The 20673-nt window shown below is 36.6% G+C and overlaps 2 protein-coding genes across 7 annotated transcripts in view; both read right to left on the reverse strand.

The window, feature by feature from the left end:
• Nucleotides 1-1055, reverse strand: part of dgki (diacylglycerol kinase, iota) — a 37434-nt gene extending 36379 nt beyond the window's left edge. For 2 of the 6 annotated variants that reach the window (XM_052555007.1, XM_052555006.1), the window contains exon 1: nucleotides 405-1054. In XM_052555007.1, the coding sequence (XP_052410967.1) occupies nucleotides 405-616 (212 nt within the window). In that variant the 5' untranslated portion in view covers nucleotides 617-1054. Of the gene's footprint in view, nucleotides 1-404 lie in introns of all 6 variants that reach the window. The other 4 variants (XM_052555011.1, XM_052555009.1, XM_052555008.1 and 1 more) reach the window with 3 other exon arrangements.
• Nucleotides 1056-2156: 1101 nt separating this feature from the next.
• creb3l2 (cAMP responsive element binding protein 3-like 2) lies at nucleotides 2157-20557 on the reverse strand. The gene is made up of 12 exons (XM_052554681.1): nucleotides 20103-20557; nucleotides 8639-8867; nucleotides 8402-8556; nucleotides 8236-8320; nucleotides 7050-7231; nucleotides 6825-6971; nucleotides 6679-6737; nucleotides 5874-5942; nucleotides 5625-5724; nucleotides 5396-5519; nucleotides 3335-3578; nucleotides 2157-3248 (listed from the first exon to the last, which is right to left on the reverse strand). The coding sequence occupies exons 1-12, from the start codon at nucleotides 20196-20198 to the stop codon at nucleotides 3194-3196; spliced, it is 1545 nt and encodes a 514-aa protein (XP_052410641.1). The 5' UTR covers nucleotides 20199-20557; the 3' UTR covers nucleotides 2157-3193.
• Nucleotides 20558-20673: the final 116 nt, after the last annotated feature.

The raw sequence follows: 20673 nt of genomic DNA on the forward strand, positions 1-20673 counted from the left end.
ATAATTGGTCAAATGTCAATTAAACAATTCAATACAAGTGCCTGTCTGATTGCCCAAGGGTTTCATGTGCAAGAGGAAAACACAGCTGAATCGTGCTTGCAAATCAATAGCAGGCCAAACGACAACATAAAGAGATGAAGGGTTTTTTTTCACATAATGCGATACATTTAACAATACTAGCCCTAATGTCATTGCTGTTCGCTTGAAAATAAACGAAATCTCCTTTCACAGGATATCCTGGGACAATGTGGATTATTTTGGTGGGTGTGTGTTGATTTGCACAACAAATGGGGTTCGCATTGTTTAGTAATGCACAAAAAACAAATCATCTGACACGTTTCACCGCTCCATACGGTGGAGAAATAATCGCAGTGTGAAACACAGACGCATTTTTTTTTTCTTACCTGTACGAGATCTGTTTCTTGAACGCCAGACCTTTGAGTTTCTCGTCCAGCGAGTCCTCCATGTCTGCGAAGCTGCTCAGACTGTCGCTGCCGCCCAACGCAGCGTCTCTCCCGCAGCCGCGCTTCCGCTCGTCCGCTGGTTCTCCACCGGCGGCTCCTCTGCTGCTGCGCTCCGCATGAGACGCGCGAATGTCGGCCAGGGGGTCCATCATGCTCCGGTCGGCACTGAGTGGACCCCCTTCTCTCCTCTGGAGCTTAAAAGTCCTTCCAACCCCGTCCTCCGATGTCCCTCATGGGATTAATAATATCTATCTATCTATCTATCTATTTATCTGTCTATATATTCACGATTCACTCACGTTGCGCGCACGCACGATCCGCAGAACTACAACAACAGCTGCATCCATCTGCGAGCACATTCTGGGATTTGCCTCCTCATCCTCCTTCAGCATCGGGAATGAAAGTAGGGCAGAGGGGGCTCTGAGTGGACACGCTAAATGCGTGGTGATCTCTGACGTGTCCGCGATTGAAGCGTCTCCTCGGAGAGAGCGCGAGCCAGACGCGACGCAGAAGAAGCGTGTTGACGCGAGCGTTTAAACCGGACCTGACTGTTATAATAACAAACCCTTTGTTCGGTCAGGGACCTCCTGAGACACAGCGGAAAAAATAAATAAATATAATTTTTTTTTTGTTTAGATAATAAACATTCTAGTTAATAATTCTTTAGATTTACGGCGCTTGTATATTTCCTTTATTAAAAACTGCCAGATTGTGCAGGGTTAACATATTGACCACGCCCCCATACCTTTCGTTACGACAGAAGAGCTAATATTATTGATATCATTTGGCCACACCCCCAGTATTTGATTTGTCAGAAAAGCCATGGATGTCAATGTTAATATAAAATGATTACATTAAATCATATATTTGTTAGTTCAGTGCCTTTCTTTATGTTTCACTTTTTACTCGTGTTCACTGCTTATTCTAATCCTGCAAAACAACAACAAAAAACTATGGTATGGGATTATTTTAGTAAAAATATCTAAAAAATTATAAAAAAAAAAATTATAAAAATAAAATAAAATTGTATGTGCAATTTATGTGCATTTTGATACTGATAATGGCAATTGTTGACAATTGAGAGCAGAAAAAAATTTTTTTTCCACTTGTTAGAGAAACATTTGGGTGAGCAATAAATTAACTTAAAATGTATAAAAAATTTAAGTATATTACTTTTTTTCAGAGGACATCCTAGCACGTCCTTTTAAAAATGAGGAAAATAATAAAAAATAGCACATTTAATCTTTTATCAAACTAGAACAAATGCATTTTCCCAAAATATCCTAGATATATTGTCACAATTAAAGAATCACCTCAAATGTTCACAACAGTACATTTAACCAAGGGTTAACATATCATTTTTCCAAGAAGTCATGAAAGTCTAGAGACTACATGCATTTTTCTTCTAACACAATTTGGCTAATGTGATTTAATGTCTGAGGTGCATCATCTGAGCTCTCTGATGTGGAGAAAACACCTCTTTTATGTTTTGCATAAAACCTCCTGAGAGGCAGGAAAATTACAATGCAGATCCAGTCGTAATGAAAATAATTAATAGTCAAGCAACTAGATGACATAAAATATAACTTTACATCCTAGTAAGACAAACAAATTTAAATCATTCTAATTTTGTCATTTAATATAGAGAAAGCTAAAATGGATACACAGCAAAACAACGACTCAGACGTCTGATTTATAATGCTTTTACTAAGGAAAATATTTATTTGCTCACAGAAAAAACAGGACATAATGCACAGTGATTTCAGGAAGAGCCAGAGATTGCATTGTGATGCAATGAAAGTGTAATATAGTTAAGACGTTATGCCAAATCCATTAGAAACGCACACCATTTCCGACACGGATGTTGCGTGACAAATGTTTGCATCTGAATGCATCACATCACGACAAAACCATCTCCTTCAAAAATGCTCTTGCTTCCAGGATAAAAGGATGGCAGGCATGCTAAAAAATAATAAATAACAGATCAATTCTACAAGGACGCAGTGCAAGTGAGTCGCAGATCGCTCGGGACTCGGGTCGTCACAACTGTTCATATCGCTAGACTTGTCACCGAGCGTCTTTTACTCCCTCAAGAGTGCAGACGGGGGTTGGATGGTGGCCAGATGAGGACAAAAAGGGCCATCTGTCCTTAATAAAGAGGGCAACGTCATACGAGGGACTTCAGGGACAGAGAGCATCCGTCCTTTTCATGTCAAGCCCATATTGTCCCACATCTTCACTGATATCAATCACATCAATTCATATCTCTCCCATCTCACTTACAATACAGGATACTGCAAATATTTACATATTCAGACAAATGCTTTGGAAATTCGCCATCTTCAAACTGCAAACAGAGCTTTTAGTCTATAATCGTAATACAGTTTTAATCTTTGCACTATTTTTTTTTAAATCTTTGGAACTGTATTTTGATTGACATGCTACATCGTTGTCATGTGAAAATGGAAACAGATGCAAATGCAATATATTACTACAAAATCTCAGTAGCATGGGGCAAATAGGCGAAAAAGGGAAAAGAAAGAATATTAAAACAAATTCAAAACATAAAAAAAGATAACAGTGTACATGAGTAGCAAAATTTGATATACTGCTGGAATGGAATAAAAATACATTTTTGAGTTTTTGTGTTTATTAAAAAAAAAAAAAAAGGATATCTAAGTAAATCAGTACTATAAATATGAGGCCTATGGCCCGCCGCTGCAGGGATCTCAGGTCCTCTCCAGCTGTAAGACTTTAGCCGTCTCGTTTGACCACTGATCTGACCTGCCAAAACAAAACCCAGGGTTCAGCATCCATGTGTTATCAAACCAATCTTTAAATCGAAGCAGCCACAGAAGGACGGTCGTTACCTGTGTGTGTGCAGGTCTATTAGAATGGCCTTCTGTCCTTGTGTTTCATTGCTGTTTTTAATAAGTGGGCGGGGCTCTGCTTCACGAAGCTCCGCCTGCTCCTGTTTGTGCTGCTGTTCTAAACGCCAAGCTGCCATTACATCGGCCTGACGGTCCCAATCGGGATAATCTCCTCCCAGCCCGACGGGATAAGGCTCGTCCAGACCCCCGTGCTCTGGAATGGACAACAGGTTCCGGGACCTCACTGGAGAAATGAACAAACATCACGCTGAAGGACTTTCCTTACTGTTTTTTTTTTTATTAAACAGATGCAAATGGTAAAGATCTATATATATATATATATATATATATATATATATATATTTACTATTGTATTTATTATAAAATATTATATAAAAATTATATTTATTGTGTGTTGTGTAAAATATTTATCTAATGTAAATAAATTACATTACATAAATCACCATACACAATCACATACTAGATCATATACACACACTCATAATTTAGATATTTTATACATCTTATAATATATGTAATTAATAAGTAATTGTATGTGTGTGTGTGTTTATTAATAAATGTATAAGTTATATTAAAGTATCTTTTTTTATTTATATTTAAACATCTGAATGTAAAATGTAATAAAAACAAATTGTAAAATAAATAATAATGTATTTAATAAAAATAATTCTTCAGATATTTTAGATATATTAGATATAGAAGTATATATTTAACTTAAAAAATTTCATTCACTTATATACTTATCTTTTAATTTTACTGATCATAATAATTGTAGGACTTTTTCAATATCTAATATTTTAATAATTAATTATAAATTATACCCTAAAAGGCCGGCAGGTCAACCGTTTTCTTTCTTGCTGATACGAGCAGATGTCTCGGCTGAGCATTTGTGACGGTATCACATGAGATGGATATTAATATCAGGTGTAAACAGCTCTTTTATTAGTACAGTAGTGTTTTGTTGAAGCGGTGCATTAACTGAATGGCGCGCGTGGGAGAAACGTGATGCGGGCGGATCAGAGATCAGCGATGATTAAGCGTTCGCTCTGCTTTTAAAGGCATGATAATTACTGGCCCACTCCAGCACTGATAACGACTCTCAGCAGCTCAAGAGTGAGGCGCAGACCACTAATATGGATCCAAATCCAGCCGTTCCTCCATTTATTAGTCAACAAGAGACAGAGAATAATGAGCAAAATACAGCAGGGACTGCAACAGACACGAGTGAAAACGCTCTAGTAGCTCTGCATTAATACTACATCCACACTTTAATCAACACATAAACATCCTCACACAACTGATGAAGATGTGTTACAGATTATTATATCATGCAACAGGAACATTTATTAAACCAGTAACTAGAAAATACAACGGGTAAAATAAGTATTGAACACGTCACCATTTTTCCCAGAAATAAAATGTTTCTAAAAATGCTGTTGGCATGAAATTTTCACCAGACGTCTGTAACAACGCAATGAATCCATACACACAAAGAAAACAAAACAACCAAGTTCAGAAATTAAGTTCTGTGTAATAAAATGCAATGACACAGGGAAAAAAGTACAGTACTTTTAGAAACATATTTACTGGGAAAAATGGTGATGTGTTATAATACTTATTAATACTTTGCATGTAATACTACTATAATACAAATAAAAAAAAATACATGTAAAACTAATAATTATTTACTTATATTATATGCAAATATATATACAAAATGTATATTTTACATGTGTGTACACACACATACAAACCTTACATATAAAGACAAATGGCATGTTTAAAGACAAATATGATTAAATTTTAAATGGATAATTAAATCATTTTTAAAGTTTACAAATATATATGAATATAATGCAAATAAATAATTTATATATATGCACACACATAAGATATATTATTTAGATATTTATATTATTTTAAAAATATATATTTTAATATATACAAATGTATGTATGATTACATAGCAAATGCATATCATATCTAATTAGAAGTTGTGCGTCTCTGTATATTTTTGCACTGCTATCCCAGCATGCATACCTGTAGTGGTGTATGAGTCCTGTATGGAGATCTCTCTGCTCAGCTCTGTTTTGGTGATGGAGGAACAGGGGCTCAGGCTTTGGTAGAAACTCCCCAAGAACACAGAAAAACACAGAACCACCACCTGCACACATACAGCAGTGCTTCTGTTAGTGCTCATTCTCACACACACACACACACACACACACACACACACACACACACACACACACAGAGAGAGAGAGCTCACCATGAGGCATGTGGAGGTCTGGGTGCCCGTCACCCTGCAGGACCGCGGGACCTTTCCTGCCACCGCCGCCTGCAGCGAGTGCAGCTGCTGCAGCAGAGACCTGCCACACAATCAATACAGCACTGTTTACAGAGCATCTATCATTCATGACTGAAAATTACAACTCAGCCTGCAACAGAAGGTGTGAGATCCAAACATGAGCGAATGATGGCTGAAGAGTGTACTGGAAAGAAGGGTTGAGGCTCTTACTTGTTGGTGCACTCCAGTGTTTCGACTTTCCTGCGTAACTCACTGTTCTCGCTGGAGCAGGTCTCCACCCTGTGGATGGAGAGGCACTTGCAATGTCACATACAGATATTACAAATATTGCACATTTATTTAACATGAAGCTGGATTTGCAACCCATTTTACCTTCATGATGTCACTTATTTCTAAATGAATAATCACATGATTTTGAAACTTGATTTGCAACCCATTTTACTCTCTCTCTCTCTCTCTCTCTCTCTCTCTCTCTCTCTCTCTCTCTCTATATATATATATATATATACACAAATCAATTTATTTCAAAATTTACAGAATTTTATATACAAATAATACTATACAAAATACTATACAAATAATATTTAATATTTAAAGAATCAAATTATATTTTAAGTATATATCTAAATAAATAAATTACATGCATGCATACACCCACACACACACACACGTGTATATGTATTTGTATGTATGTACCCGTATATGTGTATTTTCTTTGATAATTTGAGTTAATTATAGTTGAAAAAGAATATTTAATGTAAAAAAAAACCTGAAAAGGTTTTAGAAATGGAGCAAGTTACTATATTTTAAATGAAGATTTAAAAAAAAGTGCAGCTATGAAATATTCACAATAATAAACATACTTTTAAGCATCAGTAAGTCTTTTACGCTTGAATAACTTGATCTTTAAATTTTCAACACCTCTGAGAACTCGAGTGGAAAAAGCTTATTTATTTTTCAGAAATGTCACATTTATGTATGCTAATTAAATCTGATGAATATTTATCAGACTTACTTCTTCTCCAAAGCATCCATGTACTCTTTCTTTTTCCTGCGGCTCTCTTGTGCTGAAATCTGGAAGTCATGATATTAAGTTTGATATGAATCTTAGCACTCAGATTTAAAGAGTGCATCAGTGTTTTACAGCTTTACGAGACTGACCTTGTTCTTGATCTTTCTGCGGATCTTCTTCAGTGCTTTCTCCTCAGCTTTGGACAGGGGCAGCTTGGTGGGCACGGGATATCCCTCAGCGATGAGCGTGCGCTTCTCCTCCTCCGTCAGCAGGAGAGGCCCGGAGCCCTGCAGTTTCTGTCAGATCAGACCAGAGGAGGTTAAGAAAGCGCAACACATCTGTTAGTGAAGTGAACAACATGCCTCTGTACTCACATGAGGTGCGGTCAGCAGAGGAGAGCTGGAGAGGGAAGACGGGGCTCTCGGCGCCACCTTGAGGACAGCGGGGGTCTGTGTGGGGCTGGCGGGGGCACAGGGGTGAACGGGACTCTGACTGCCCTCCGAGTCGCTGCCGTGAGAGCTGGGAGGAGTGGGAGGCATCTGCAGAGACTCCAGGCCTGATCAAGAACATCACACATCAATTCTGATGCTTCAAATCAGATTTCTTTTCTACATAGCTGTGTGACTTTCATATCTCTTCTATTACTCTGAACTATCTATCTTCTCAAATAGTAATAAAAGCTAAAAATAAATATTTTTAGATGTTTAATCACCCTTTTTTGGTAATTATGTAGTCTTTCTTTAAATATTAATATTATTATTTCTTAATTTCAATAAAATTATATTTTATTTATTAAAAAGTAATTATTTAAAATTCAATATTTATATCCCTTAATCTTTTTCTGCCAAGTACATTAATTAGTATGAGTATTAAGCGCTTTTCTTTTCTAAAGTAAATTATTTAGTTCATGAAATTATTTGATTATTAAATTACTGTTTTGAATAGTTAAATAGCTTAAATTAAAATAGACATGAAATATTGATTTAGTTTAAAAAGTAATTTTAATCGAAATAGAATTTAAATAATTTAAACAGTATGTTATTAATTTAAATAATTTAGTTAAGATGAAAAATACTTTTTACACATGTACCTAAAAAAAAAAAAATCTAATTAAATGTTAGAAAACTAAAAGTTTTTTTTGTGTGTGTGTAATAAGTCATTTTCTTCTTAAGTACTGTTTCAATTACTTAATTATATTATTCAATGAAATTATTAAAAATTAAAATTGCATTAAATTAAACACAAAAGTAATGTAATGCATTAAATCGTTTTATTTTCAAAAAAAAAAAAGAATTATTAAATGATTTAAATTAAAATATTTAGAGAAAAATATAAAAAAAATATTTTATTATTTATTAAAAAAAAATCATTTAAGCACATTTATTTATTTTGTGTGTAATAATGTACAGTCGGGTCATTATTGAAAAATAAACCCATTCAGGATGAATCAAGTGCATGAGCTGTTTATGATAAATGATGTTATTTACTGTAATCCTTAATGCGCTCCGATATCTTTATTTTTTGTGCAATAACCCAAAAATATCAGAGCCAGTGTTTTACCTTTGGGTGAGAGGTTTAAGAACTGATCCACCTCGTGTGGCTCCAGTTTAATCTGAGGGATGAGACTCTCGCGGTCCTCCTTCACCTGCAGATACGAGCAGACACCAGCACTTCAGTAAAACCCCACTGACTGTGTGTGTGTGTGTGTGTGAGCGAGCGGTCTGACCGGAGCGGCCGGAGGGGTCAGCAAGGCGTCAGTCACAGGCTCAGAGGCGGGACCCTCGGGGGTCAGAGTGAGGGTCAGGGTGGGCAGCAGCAGAGGCTCCATCTTCAGCCCTTTATCCTCCTGCTCCATGGGCCACTCTTCATTGTCTGTGTCACCTAGAACACACATCAAATTGCATTTAGAGACGGATTTTGACTTCTGTTAACAAACTAGAAGCAGATTCTGGCCGAGTCTTACCGGCGTCGCTGCCGGGCTCCCCGGGCAGATGGGACAGGGGCGACTGTGGGCGCGAGTCTCCGCACAGCGAGTAACTGTGCTCGGCTTGAATGTGTGGCGGCACTGGAGACGCAGGGGTCAGATCCTCCTCCGTGTCCATAGCATCTCCACGGCCGGACAGGAACGGGTCACTTAACAACTGACCCAGCAAAGCCTCTTGGGACAGATCATCCAGCAGCTCGGTGAAGTGCTGCACAGGAACCACACCAATGTGAGAGTTAGGCTTTTAAAATTAAATGATTAACATGTAATACGGTTTTTCTTCTTCTCCATAAATAAATATTTCAATTAATTATCATTAAATACAATTAATTACATTTAATTAATTTAAATACTGTTATAATTATTTTATTTTTATTTTATTTATAACAAAATACTATTATTTAAAATATTTTAAAAAATTAAAACCATTCTTTAGTTTTTCAGAGAAGTAATTTTTTTCTCTTTTTATCCTCAAATATCAAAAACATTTTTTTTATTTATTTAATAATTGAATTCTAATTGAAATTATATATTATGAAATTAATTAGCAGTATTATGTTACTTAAACTACTGTCAATATTTCATCCCCTTTTATTTATGAGTAAGCATAAATAATGCAGTCTAACTAGAGTTTTACCTTTGGCTGAGAGGTTTAAGGTCTAGGATCAAGCTGTGAGTTCAGAGCTAATATCAAGTGCTCATTAAACCACAGCTAGTTAAACACACTTTAATTGCAGACTGTAAAACATCAGCACATTTCTTTGAAGATCAGATATCATACCCTAGACTAGAGGAACAGACTAAACATGATAGCAAGTGCCCACAGGGTAACCCTCTCCACCAATCAGAGTGCATCACACTCTCTCTCGTCCAATCAGATGGCTCGTTCCAAGCCTAGTTTTGATTCGGGGCCAAAACCCACAGACAGCTGCCTCCCCACTCCTTGGCATTCCTATGGGTGCGTTCCAGCCCCCCAGCCCTTCTTAAGAAGGTCTCCTGCGCCTCAAACGGGTTTGGACAGGCTGAGGCGCTTCCAGACATTGATTTCATCTCTTAAAGACTGACTCAGGTCAGAGGGTTTCCTCAGCTCTTCTCCTCAGGTGCAGTTTAGAGGAATGTTCTGAATTCAACATGTTGAGCTCAGTCTACAGCATCTTTGACTCGTTGTCATTAACAGGGTCTTGAATCATCATGATTGGGTCAATTTGTCAATAAAGCCCATTTGATCGATGTGCATTTATTCCAGATCACACTTAGGCCATGTGTACTTGCCCAAAACACAAAGAAATGTAAATAAATTATTGAATTTAGCTATAAACAGTTAATTAAACTATTTAAGTGAATTAAAAAATATTTTAAACAGTTATTTAATCATTTACATTTTTTATTTTTTATTTTTTTTTGTTTAAGAAAATTAAAGTAATTTAATTTAAACAATAATTAAATCATCTGCAAATTATCAGACTGATTTCTGAAGGATCATGTGACACTGAAGACTGGAGTAATGATGCTGAAATTTCAGCTTTGCATCCCAGGAATTAATAGCATTTTAAAATATATTCAAATACAAAATAGTTATTTTAATTTGTAATAATATTTCACAATATTAGTGTTTTTACTCTATGTTTAATCAAATAAATGCAGCCTTGGTGAACATTTCATTTATATAGACAAAAAAAAACACCACACTTTTAAACCTTTTTTTTTTTAATGGTAGTTACTGTCATAGAAAACGTACATAAAAATATAATTTATGATGAATCTGAAACTGCTCAGTCACAACGGACTCGTCTCCATCTGCACAGATGAGTCAGAGATGCAACACAGACATTCAAACCACTGTGTGTGCATCTGTTCATCTAGTCTAGAGATGTTACGCTATGAAAAGGTCTTATCACTGCACACTTTACTCTTTCAAGGCCATTTAGCAGATCAGCTTGGCTCACACTAAATATAAACACAACGGTCTGTCAACATTATCTGAGGGCTCAGTTCATAGTGGGGAAAAAACAAGACCGAGGCTACTTAAAATATTCAAAAAAAAAAAAAAAACTTAAAATCAACATTTATCTCCAATGTTTCAGCAGGTTTTATGAAAGCCAATGTAAGATTTTTAAAGACCATTTTAAGACCAATTAATTAATTCGTAGGTAATAATTGTTAAAAGATTTCTAAATTAAAAGACATGATAATAGGTCATATTTACACCGAAAACAACAACAAACATCCACCAATGGGCTTTTCACCCCCTTCTCCTTGATGATTGTTCCTGTTTTAAGCATAAACTCACTCGATTTGGTTCAATTTATCATAAAACATGACTTCAGCTATTTTTATTTTGCCTATTAATGTATCTTGATTTAAAGAGGTTCAGATACTTAAACTGGAAAAAAAGAGATTTATTCTATGCAGTGCATGCAATTTTTAATCCACTACTTTGTAATTTTAAGGCCTTAGTTTGAAGAATTAAAGACCTGCAGAAACCCTGTCTTTCACATTTGCAATGAATTATGGGATTGCCTTCTCCACAAAATACACAATGCTGCTTTAAGATAAGTTAAATCCACTGTTGTTCAGTAAATCTTCACAGGCAAGATCTACTCCTTTCAATACACACAGATTTGGCAACGGGTTCGAACTGGTCACGTTGACCAACAGCAATGCAGTCTAGGTAGGCAGCTCACAAGGTTTCGGCAGAGAGTAGTTAAACAAGACCAAGCTGAGCAAACTAGGAAGGAAAGAAATGGAGTCTGGAGTGAAAAATGGAGAGAAGTCAGCGTATGGGATCAATTACAGACTGACTCAGAGGTCAACCAAGTCAAGAAAGACAAGAAAGACAACAGTTAAACCTATACATAAGGCAACAAGAAGAGAGAAACCATTTGAAGTGCAAGTGACAAAGTCGCTCTGGAATGCCTTGCCCTACATTTTCCACTTTTGTTACTCAACAGCAGCTCTGTCTGCGCCCACCATGATGAGAAAACGTCTGGAGAGAAAGCATGCAGGTCACAGATGTTTCTACAGGCCCTGCCGTCCACCAAAAACACACATAGAGTGTGTTCTCTTCTGAACTCACTTAAACTTCATATTTGGCAAAGAACTGTTTTTCTGGACTGTTTTCTTCGGCTCAAAACCATAGAATGAAAACGCAAGCATTTCCAAGGCCACTTAAGGTGAACGCTTCATGTTGAACGGAGAAGAGAAAATCGCAGCAGTTCAAATCAGGTCAGGAGAGGGTGAAACCCTCAAGTTGTGTGACATGACATGTCATAGTTGTCATGCCCTGGATGCATTTGCACCAGTCATTTCTGTATGAATTCACTCATGGTTATGGCCGTATGAAGCCACTGTATTATTATGTCGTTTCTGCATCAGTCACGGCTGATATGCAATTACATCTGACACTCTTGAGTGTGTGATGAGATGATTATGATGATTGCTGGAAATTGCAGGGTGTCGACTGTTCTCTCTGAGAGGAACAGAAGACAGCGTTCACTCCGAGGAGGACAGATGTGAGGTTTCCTGTGGTTTGAAGATGGAAATAATCACTTTTAAGTACCAGGTCTGGGATCAGTTCCTTTACCAACATACTCCACAGTTCATACTTCACTTACATACCATCAGTTATCATCTAGGAAATTTGTGTGTATATGATATATATATATATATACAGTACAGACCAAAATTTTGGACACACCTTCTCATTCAAAGAGTTTTCTTTATTTTCATGACTATGTAAATTGTAGAGTCACACTGAAGGCATCAAGGGCTATTTGAGCAAGAAGGAGAGTGATGGGGTGAACCCAATCGTGATGGTTTAGGGGTGAGCTGGACCGCAGACAGAAGGCAAAAGGGACAACAAGTGCTAAGCATCTCTCGGGGAACTCCTTCAAGACTGTTGGAAGACCATTTCAGGTGACTACCTCTTGAAGCTCATCAAGAGAATGCCAAGAGTGTGCAAAGCAGTAATCAAAGCAAAAGGTGGCTACTTTGAAGAACCTACAATATGACACATTTTCAGTTGTTTCACACTTTTTTGTTCTGTATATAACTCCATATATAATTCCACATGTGTTAAATCATAGTTTTGATGCCTTCAGTGTGAATCTGCTTTTTCACAATCTTGAAAATAAAAAAAACTCTTTGAATGAGAAGGTGTCTCCAAACTTTTGGTCTGTACTGTATATATATATATATATATATATATATATATATATATATATATATATATATATATATTAAACTACTACTTTTAAATCATATAAATTTATTTTTAAATAAGGTATATGTGTGTCTATATATATATTTATATATATTTGATTTCTAATTAACTTTATTTGGAGATATATATATATATATATATATATATATATATATCCAAATAAAGTTAATTAGAAATCAGGTTTAAAAATAATATAAAATGTATTAAAAGCTAAAAATAAATAAATAAATAAATAAATAAATAAATAAATATATATATATATATATATATATATATACACACACACACACACACACACACACAGACAGACACACACACACACACACACACACACACACACTTTTTAAATAAAAATATTTATTTTAATACATTTAAAAAAAAATATGCAATATAAAAAAAAATTATAGCTTTCAAATGATCAATGCTTAAAAAAAATATAACTGTTTAATGTTTGATAAAATAATTCCACAATTTTGATCCCTATACACATATTGCATACTAGTGAAACAGTACGAGTAGTTTGGGAGTTTGCTGAATAAGATACGAGCGCCTGCATCCAGCTGGGTGGATTCTGAGAGTGAAGGCTTCTTTGTTCCTAGTTTGGATGGGTTTATAGTACATATGGTTTCACTGGGGGCAGGGAACTGCAATTTGACTCTTTCTGAGATTTTACCCAGCTGGAGAATCTGGATAGTAGGAGCCGCAGAGACAGAGACAGAGACAGCGGACAGCGGCCTGTAATTTATCTTCTCAAGATGCAGTGAATGTGTATGCAGGAAGAGGAAGTTTATAAGCCAAATGTGGACACAGATGACGCAATGCTTTAAGCAGCAAAACAGATGCGAGGAAAGACCAACCCACAGGAGACAAAGATCAGCGCTGGTGAGGCTGGACCTTGTTCTTTACACATCTGTGGATGGATCTGACTCACTGATATTAGCCACTAAAAATCTGTTTGTCTTGAACTGGAGCGCTGTAGACTTAAGGAAAGCCAGAATGTTTGTCCTCAGAAACAAGTCCAGCACGGTTGACGAACCTCTTCTAATGCTGTTGTAAAAGAAATGTCTCATTACTAAGTAGTGGTATTCCAGGACAGGAGCCAATGCTAAGTGACATTAAGCTGGATTACAAGGGTCTCTTTGACCCAAATACAGACTTAACCCCTCCATACAGGACGTTTGTGTAGAGTTTAATGTGTGCCTGCAATGCTGTTGTGATTCAAAACAGTTTTCAGTACAACTTCCAGTAACTACATCAATAAGCAGGGTAAAGTAATAATAATCAGCTCATAAATAATCAACAAACTAGAGTAATTCCATGAATTGTTGCGAGACGCTCAAGATTTGGAAAGAACAAAGCTTACTACAATTAATGGTGAAAGTCCCATTTAGTTGTTGAGTGTATATGATTAATCATGCGATTTATCATGTAGCCCTAGTTGAGAGGACAATCTGGACAGAAAGCGAGGGACAAAAGCAGTCTGGGAAAAGTTTTGTATCCCTTTCCTAAAGTTCAGTTTGCAGATCTCAGTTGTGCCAAGACAAATCCCACCACAAGTCCTTCACTATTTCCATGAGTCACTTTCCAAGTGTTTGGAATTGGCCTGGTTCTTGCTCAAGCTGCTTGAGTGCAACTGCTGAGCATGAAATGTGTGTCATCTTCAGCTTAATTCACTGAAAGAGGCCTTAAAGGGACAGTTCACCCCAAAATAAAAACTTGCTGTTAATTTACTCACTCTCAGGCCATTTGAGATGTAGGTGACTTTTTCTTCAGTGGAACAGTAAAAGAAGATTTTTAGCTGAAACGCTGGTTTTTGGCGATACATATAATGCTAGTCACTTGAGAGTCAAAAAAGTAGACAAGCAACACAAAATTATGAAGTGAAACGATTGGTCTATACAAGAAACTGAACATTATTTACAACATTAATAAATTGGGAAATCTTATCATTTCCTGCAAACTGGTTCAGTCAGTTTGATTTCATTAATTGGCTAAAACAAAAAAATTCACCAGTTTGATTTCATAATCCTGCAATCATATCAAATGTACACGATTATATTAAGACCTCAATACATTGTCAGGAGGTATAGGGACTAATTTTATGTTGCCTATAAATGCTTTTTTGATTCTCAAAGTGATGGTAGCTATTGACTTGCATTGTATGAATCACCAAAGACCAGGGTTTGATCTAAAAATCATCTTTACGGTTCTACAGAAGAAAAAAAAAAAAAAGTCATTTTGGATGGCCTGAGGCTGTGTAAACTAAAGCACATTTTTCTTTTTGGGGGAACTTCCCGTTCAATAGTGACTGATTGTGCTGCTAATTCACAACATGACTGAACACATCCTGCAGATTCGGGACCGTCCCATCCTCCCTTCCCCCCGCCAATTTTTTTTTGGTGATTCTGGAGCTCCAGGGGTTCGGGAAACGGCTCCACTGGAATCAACATCTGGTCAATAGTGACCCTAAAGGAGGCGGGATGTAAGCGGATAGCAAATACAGCGGATAGCAAATAAATCAATGTGGATTGAATGTAAACACTTGATCACCAATCTGTTTGCTCTTTCAAGGGAGGAACAGGAAACCTCGGACTGAATGGAGTGAAAGACACCCTGCATGCCCAATACACAAGCAGCAATGCTGTAAATGAGGGATGTATACCTTTATAACATGCTTTTAATTTGCACAAACATTTATGTGGAAAACTATTAAATAATAACGTGGATCTAAATGATAATACAGAGAGGAATGGGTCCAAAACTGTTTTATAATATTTGTCTTACTGTTTTGAGTCAGATGTATGGTTTATTTAAATATCTGATTGTTTGGTTTGTTTGTATCACATCACAAATAATAAGAATAGAAAAATAAATGAAATTACGCACTTTTTATTTGAAGAAGTATTTAATTTACTGGATTTCCCTAAATACATTTTACATGATTAATTTATCTTTTTTTTTTTTTTTTAAAGAAATGTACTAAGACTCTATTAAACAATTGTTTAAATACCAATGTGGCACACTGAAAATGCTACTAAATGTAAAAAATAATCTACTTATTTATTAACATATATTATTTATGAATTTATACATTTAAAGATAAACTATTGTACATATTTTAATATATTGTATACAATATTATACATTATACATTATATATATATATATATATATATATATATATTTTAGGGCTTAGAAATTAGGTATAGCTCAGAAAAAAAATAATTTGAGTGGCTTTGAGGTCACAGAAAAAAAAAGTGTTTGCATACATGAGGCATTGTACTTCCAAAACGAAAACCCTTTTTACTGCATCACAGCACCTCAATTACATCTTCTGCACTACCAAAATACACTGAATCAAAGAGAGATCAGCCTCCAAGGGGCTCTTAGAATGACTGGGCAGGTAATAAATTGGGAATAAATTGGGACGTGGTAATGAGTAATGAATGTGTGCGCCCTCAGGAAAGGTCCAGGCTCAAGTTGCAGCTCATACAAACCATCCATTCAGAGCAAGAGTGCAAGAATGTGTGTGGCAGATACAGCCTTCAAGAGCGACGGACGTAAGCCCTGCCCTCTCGGAGAACAGGCCGAGTCTGTGTCCCCCCGTCCCACAGAGAGCAGAGAGGCTCTGCCCAACACACTGAGCACAGAGGGTCTCTCACTCACCAGACCACCACGTGATTCCTGAGTGACAAATGTTAGCAAAATGTCAGAGAGCTCAGGGACACAAGATCATGCTGTCCTGACATGATATGCACTGACCAAACACATTTTCAGGACCAGGATGCTGTCGATAATCAGACCTGATATGAAGCATCTAAATAGGTGTTTTTGTTTTTTTGCTAGGTGGTTTCTTGTTGGCTGCATGTTTTATAATAATTTATTATTTTAATTTATATCAAAATGGAAAAACTTTAGTATCAAAAAGGTATTTTAGTATCATTATTATTTTTATTTCTATATTTTCCATTTTTAGTCATTTTGGTAATCAAGTTAAACTCAATTTTATAAATTTCAATTTTATATTTATAGTTCAGATAACTATACAAACCCTTTTTAAAAACTTAAAAACGTATTTAAGAAAATACTCTGGGGACCGTAGGGGCCGTGTGTGACTATTTCCTATAAAAATGCAAAAAGTACTATGCAAATTTGACCACTGAAACCTTTCAGTCTGTTTCTGTCCCAGAAGACCTTAAAAATACAAAGTCAAAAAAGCCCAAATCTGAAGCCAGACTCCAGTGCAGTGTTTACAGTCACACACGGCCCCTACGGTCGAGACAGACGACTTATTTTCTTAAGATATCCTCGTCAGTGCAGTGTTTCACATCACTGATTGTGTGTGTGGTCACAGTCAGAGTATGGGTCATTTTATACCAGTTTATCACAATTTTAACCACAAAGGAAATTTAAGGAAAAGCTGATTAATATGTTAAGTAACATTTAAAATTGAATGCATAACAAAATAAATAGAAGTCTAGCATAAATGCAAAAACACCCATGCTTTGACTTGAGTTTGGGACATGTCATGTGTAAATATAATATACAGATGTAGTACAGTTTAACCGGTATAACAAACTCTGACACATTTCTATTTTGTACCGTAGTACAATAGAAACTGATAAAATCACCCAACCCTATAGTTCACTGGAAACCCATTTTCAGATTTAGTCCAATGTGATATCATTAACTTCTCAGAGTCAAAATGACTCAAACTCAATACGAGTAATAATAACCAGTGTATCAGCAAGAGATCAGGCTGATCTTTCTTTGAAACCCCACTTCCCTGAATCGATCCTGAATGTGTTATCAGCGGATCATAACATCATAAACCATCAGCTGGGACAAATGAGATCTTCTGATACAGAAGATATGCAAATAAGCAATGAACTACTACAGCTGAAATGCTACAAAATGAACGACTAATAAACAGGTTAGTGCACAACCGCATGCCTTTCCTCATGTTCGCTCTGGAAAGTACATCTGGCTGCCACAAGGCCCGGCTGCATGAGATAATGTGCTTTCCAGACTAATCGTGTCGCTGTGATTATCAGCACTAAGAAATGCTGAGCATGACGGCCCAACTGCTCTCCTCAGCATCTCCTTAACCTCCGTCCTGAAGCAGAGAATGAGCCTTGGGTTATTTTCACTATTTCAAACCTCCTGAAATACGACACGTGAGACTTTAGTTCAAGAGTAAGTGACAAAAAACCCTGTTTTACAGGTAGGTACGAACACACACCCTCTATACAAGCCCTTCCCAACAGAAAGCTGACAACAAATGAAGACATAATCGGATTCGTTACAGAAGACAATTACTAGGCCTAAAAAGGGCATGATTGCATTCCTTAAATAAGATTGTTCTTCCTAGATGTTTATTAAGTCAAGACAAGGCAAAAACATTGAGATTTTGCACTGTTTGGCTTTTGATGTGTTGTTTCACACTACAGTGGAAAGAAAACATCCAAAATACACTTTATTTTCATGTAATTTTATCTATTTGCATGTGTTCAATCACAAGCCAGAAATCATCACTTCAGTAGCACTTACACACAAACTTTTCAGTTTTATTTTATTTATATTCAGAGGTGCTTGTGCATATATTATTTGTCTGACTTTTAATTCCTTAAAACATGCAAAAAATGTCCTTTTCTAAGCTGTTGACAGCATTTTCTGATTCTGATCATTATATATATATATATATAAATTAGTGTTCATGTTTTTGTTCTGGAAATGTGTGCATATTAAAGTATATAATGCCTCATTTGCATATTGAAACAAAATTTCTGAAAACATGTTGCACCAAAAAAAATTTATAATGCAATGAATTAACTGAGGAACTATGAAGATATCTATTGGTTAAATATTACCCTTATTCACCCTAATGCCTTAAAATTTGAATGTAAATTCCATTTCGAAAGTCAACTGCCATGCAATGACAGTGCAGCAGAATTACAATGCAGAAGGAAACAGCCCACATGCAATCTGCGTAACGATAACAGACATATGCAACAGGCTGAACTCACAAAGCAAGCTCTATTCTCTCCAATGGAGAACAGTTTGCATTGTTGTGTGGAATTCCATGTCAACAAACCTTGGGGAGCGAAAGTAAAAGTGAGGAGAACCGGCACATACAAACCCATGAGGTGGGGGAGCGTGTGTGTTCAGAGGGGGCCGATGGGACCCTAAAACAAAGACCCCGCTCTGTTCTAAAGGTGAATGAGAATGTGAACCCTTCACAACCTTTACAAAGCATATACAGTTCTCCTGCAAGTGTGCGTTACCGCCCAGATACTGCCGGGTTATGAATACCAGACACACCAAACTGCTGCACCTCCTTTGATGCCGTCTGGAAAGACGTTATGCACCTTGTCTGCTAATTTAACTGGGATGTCGGCTTGTCTCCTAATGCACCACACATCTGGAATTAACTTAATTCGAAGTCGCGTTCAGGATCATAAATTTAAGATTCAACATGTTCTGCTGTGTTTTGCAATACTGCATATATATATAAAAAAAAAGCATTCAAGACCTTTATCAAAGCATAGAGCAATATCTGTATCTGTGTAAATGCATTCATTCCATCTCTGAGCAGCATTCTGTGTGTAAAAGACGCCTAAATGCAGTGAAGATTTGTCATTAAGAGTAAGACAAACATAAGGTTTTAAAATAGTTACAAACATGAGACCAAAATACACTTTCCCTGATGCATTCATGTACATTCTAGTCTAAAATCTTCATGTTGGATAACCAAAAAAAGTACATGGATCTTTATGCACTAACAGTGAACCCCCTAATTATGCAACAAGTAGAGGCCCCTTTGAGCAGAAGTTGGAACGCAAACCTATTATTACATAACCTGCAGCAACTCTTCAAGGCTTTGGGCACCATATTCTGACTTTATCCAAATGGGTTAAACTTATCTGAATTGCTTTGTGTGGCACTGCATAAGCAAGATACAGTCACTGGATGACTGCACCATCTGAACTTTATCCCTTGGAGCCAAGTGGAACCCAAAGGCACATTAGTAATCTGACTTGGTCGATCTCTGTGATAGACCAAGTCATTTAAAAGCGTGTATATGATTAAACGTAGGAAACTATGAGGTTTAGAGACATTGTGGGTGATCTGACACTAGTTGCAACACATCAACACATGCTATGAGGGGTGTAAGTGAAGATGGCAATAGTGCCACGAAATTATAAGAAGATTCCAACTTACAGTGCTGTATAAAATGTCGTTTTCCCCGGGCTCGGACAATTCGCTGAGATTTTTGTCCCATTGTAAAAACGGTTCCCCGCTATCCATTATTTCCATGCCTCGATTTGTAGTAAATGGCCACGCGCAGCGTCGCTTTATCAACTCCACAAACGACTATTTATCAGCGTATCCGTAAAAAAACACTCGTCAGGTCGCGATTTGGAGTGAATTTGGTGCTGTCAGCGCAAAGTTGGGTCTAAGTTGCTCGTACGTCGCCAGTGTTATCGAAACTTTCCCCTCAGCTTCCTTGAGAAATGTCGCCCCTTCGTTCTCAGGCGAGCAGGAATTCGGGGCGGGGAAATGATGGGAGTTGCATTTTTTTTTTTTTTTTTAACAGAGGTCTGTTTGTGGACTGTGATACATTCAGGTACCTTTCGGATATTTCCAAATAAAAATTATTATATGCGCTTTCTCAGTTTTTTAACGCTGTTTGTAAACACCACGCGTGTTCGTCTTAAAAAAGCAAAACTTTTCTATCCAATGCCCCGCCCTTGGAATCCGTGTGGCGACCAATCAGATTGGCTGTTACGTT

The sequence above is a fragment of the Carassius gibelio genome, chromosome B4 (genome assembly GCF_023724105.1).
Source record: "Carassius gibelio isolate Cgi1373 ecotype wild population from Czech Republic chromosome B4, carGib1.2-hapl.c, whole genome shotgun sequence".
In the NCBI taxonomy this organism is placed as follows: Eukaryota; Metazoa; Chordata; class Actinopteri; order Cypriniformes; family Cyprinidae; genus Carassius; species Carassius gibelio.